General features: G+C 37.5%; 1 protein-coding gene across 2 annotated transcripts; it reads right to left on the bottom strand.

Annotated features, from left to right (window-relative positions):
- Positions 1-146: 146 nt before the first annotated feature.
- Positions 147-1,192, bottom strand: LOC113342986 (alpha-hordothionin-like). Of its 2 annotated transcripts, none has more exons than XM_026587336.1 (3): positions 846-1,192; positions 621-743; positions 147-532 (listed from the first exon to the last, which is right to left on the bottom strand). In XM_026587336.1, exons 1-3 carry the CDS (start codon positions 1,108-1,110, stop codon positions 444-446), a joined length of 477 nt encoding a protein of 158 aa, XP_026443121.1. In that variant the 5' UTR covers positions 1,111-1,192; the 3' UTR covers positions 147-443. The 2 variants fall into 2 exon arrangements, with proteins under 2 accessions (XP_026443121.1, XP_026443122.1); XM_026587337.1 differs by having other exon boundaries at positions 179-532; positions 621-740.
- Positions 1,193-1,455: the final 263 nt, after the last annotated feature.

Here is a 1,455-nt window from a genome sequence, read left to right as displayed (position 1 = left end):
GAGGGTGAAAAGGTGTGTGATGACATGGCGATGATATGTATACTTATGCCGACATGGCATCACTACATAGCAGAATGATTGTGGTTGCGCCATGTGGTGTTTTTGGGGTCCTTGTTATAAAGAAAGATGTGGTAGAAAACTCGACCTTTATTAACTGTTGAATTGTGAACATGAACACTGATCCAATCAACTCGACATCTCGTTTTATAGATTTATGTGAAGTACGTACCACAATACTATCTTCATCATGCATGATAATTCATACATTGAAGGATAAAAAACAACTTAATTAAACACTAGTAACTGTCACACTCACAAACAGGCCAGTAACAGTCACACACACAAACGACAGTCACTGGAAATAGAAAAGCATCACTTAATTAAGATTGATTGCGACCGCTTCAATTGACTTGGACGTGATATCTCCATGCGTACATGTTTTTTTAAGCCACCGTGACAACTGCAATGTTGGAATTCTTGTTGCACAAATCGAAGCATGCATCGTTACAACGTTCCACTGCTTCGTCTAATTCTGAAACAAGTAGCGTTTGATTGCTTTAACAATGCCAATTAAGTAAAGGAAAAGGAATAAAAAAAGGTAGTGAGCTCGATCATTTTACCTGAATCCTGAGGAGTGTTTATGTTTTTGCACACAGAGAATGCACACCCCAACTTGCAGTACTCATTGATTTTATTTTCGTTCGTTACGTTGCTTTGTTCTTCAAATTCATCACCATTGTCTACTGCCCCCCCAAAAAAAGGATTAAAATTTGGAAAATCTTTACTAATAATATTAGTAGAAAATTATGGTAAAAAGCGCTGAGTTCGTTGTAAATTTTTTTTACCTGAGTTTTGGAAATTGCTAGTGTTAGCCCATGGGTGGCTTGAGGGGCACCTGTTCTCTCTAGTAAATCTACAACCACAGGATCTGGCACAAAGTTTCGTTGCACCTGTTCGTCTAACACATGCTTGGTAACAATTTCTTCCAGCTTTGGAATCGCAGCAGCTTCTAGCCTCTACTGAAGCCTGTGCTATGAACAGACCGAGTATGAGTACACCTATAATCACACTACCAAAAGGAGCTTTTGCTACACATTTTCCTGCTTCCATTTTCTTGGTTGATTTCTTTGCTTAGATACTTTTGATTTTGATCGATAACTTCTTGAATATTTGAATAACTTGTGTTCCATATACAAGTTTTGCAATTTATTTATACCCAGAAGGATTGATTAGTTTATTGATTAGGTGGGCATCATTCAATGAATCTAGTGCCAGATTTCTGGTCCATACCTGCCGATCTACCATTGTTTACTCAACAATGACGCAAAACAAAATAAAGAATCTGTTCTACATCTAGCCACACATGAATCTAGTGCTGGAAGAATATCAGGTAGGCATAGTGCACATAAATACAATGTCTAATCACCTACTATTTGTTTATGGAATTGTGTATTG

Source organism: Papaver somniferum, unplaced genomic scaffold, assembly GCF_003573695.1.
Source record: "Papaver somniferum cultivar HN1 unplaced genomic scaffold, ASM357369v1 unplaced-scaffold_5196, whole genome shotgun sequence".
NCBI classification, from domain to species: domain Eukaryota; kingdom Viridiplantae; phylum Streptophyta; class Magnoliopsida; order Ranunculales; family Papaveraceae; genus Papaver; species Papaver somniferum.
This window is presented reverse-complemented; position numbering and strand designations above follow the sequence as displayed.

Bases quoted from the DNA above. Each gene is read 5' to 3' on its own strand.
- LOC113342986 (XM_026587336.1), bottom strand. From the start codon at position 1,110: ATGGAAGCAGGAAAATGTGTAGCAAAAGCTCCTTTTGGTAGTGTGATT. The intron at 744-845 runs GTAAAAAAAATT...TTGGGGGGGCAG, and splicing joins TAGCAATTTCCAAAACTCAG to TAGACAATGGTGATGAATTT. The intron at 533-620 runs GTAAAATGATCG...TACTTGTTTCAG, and splicing joins AAACACTCCTCAGGATTCAG to AATTAGACGAAGCAGTGGAA.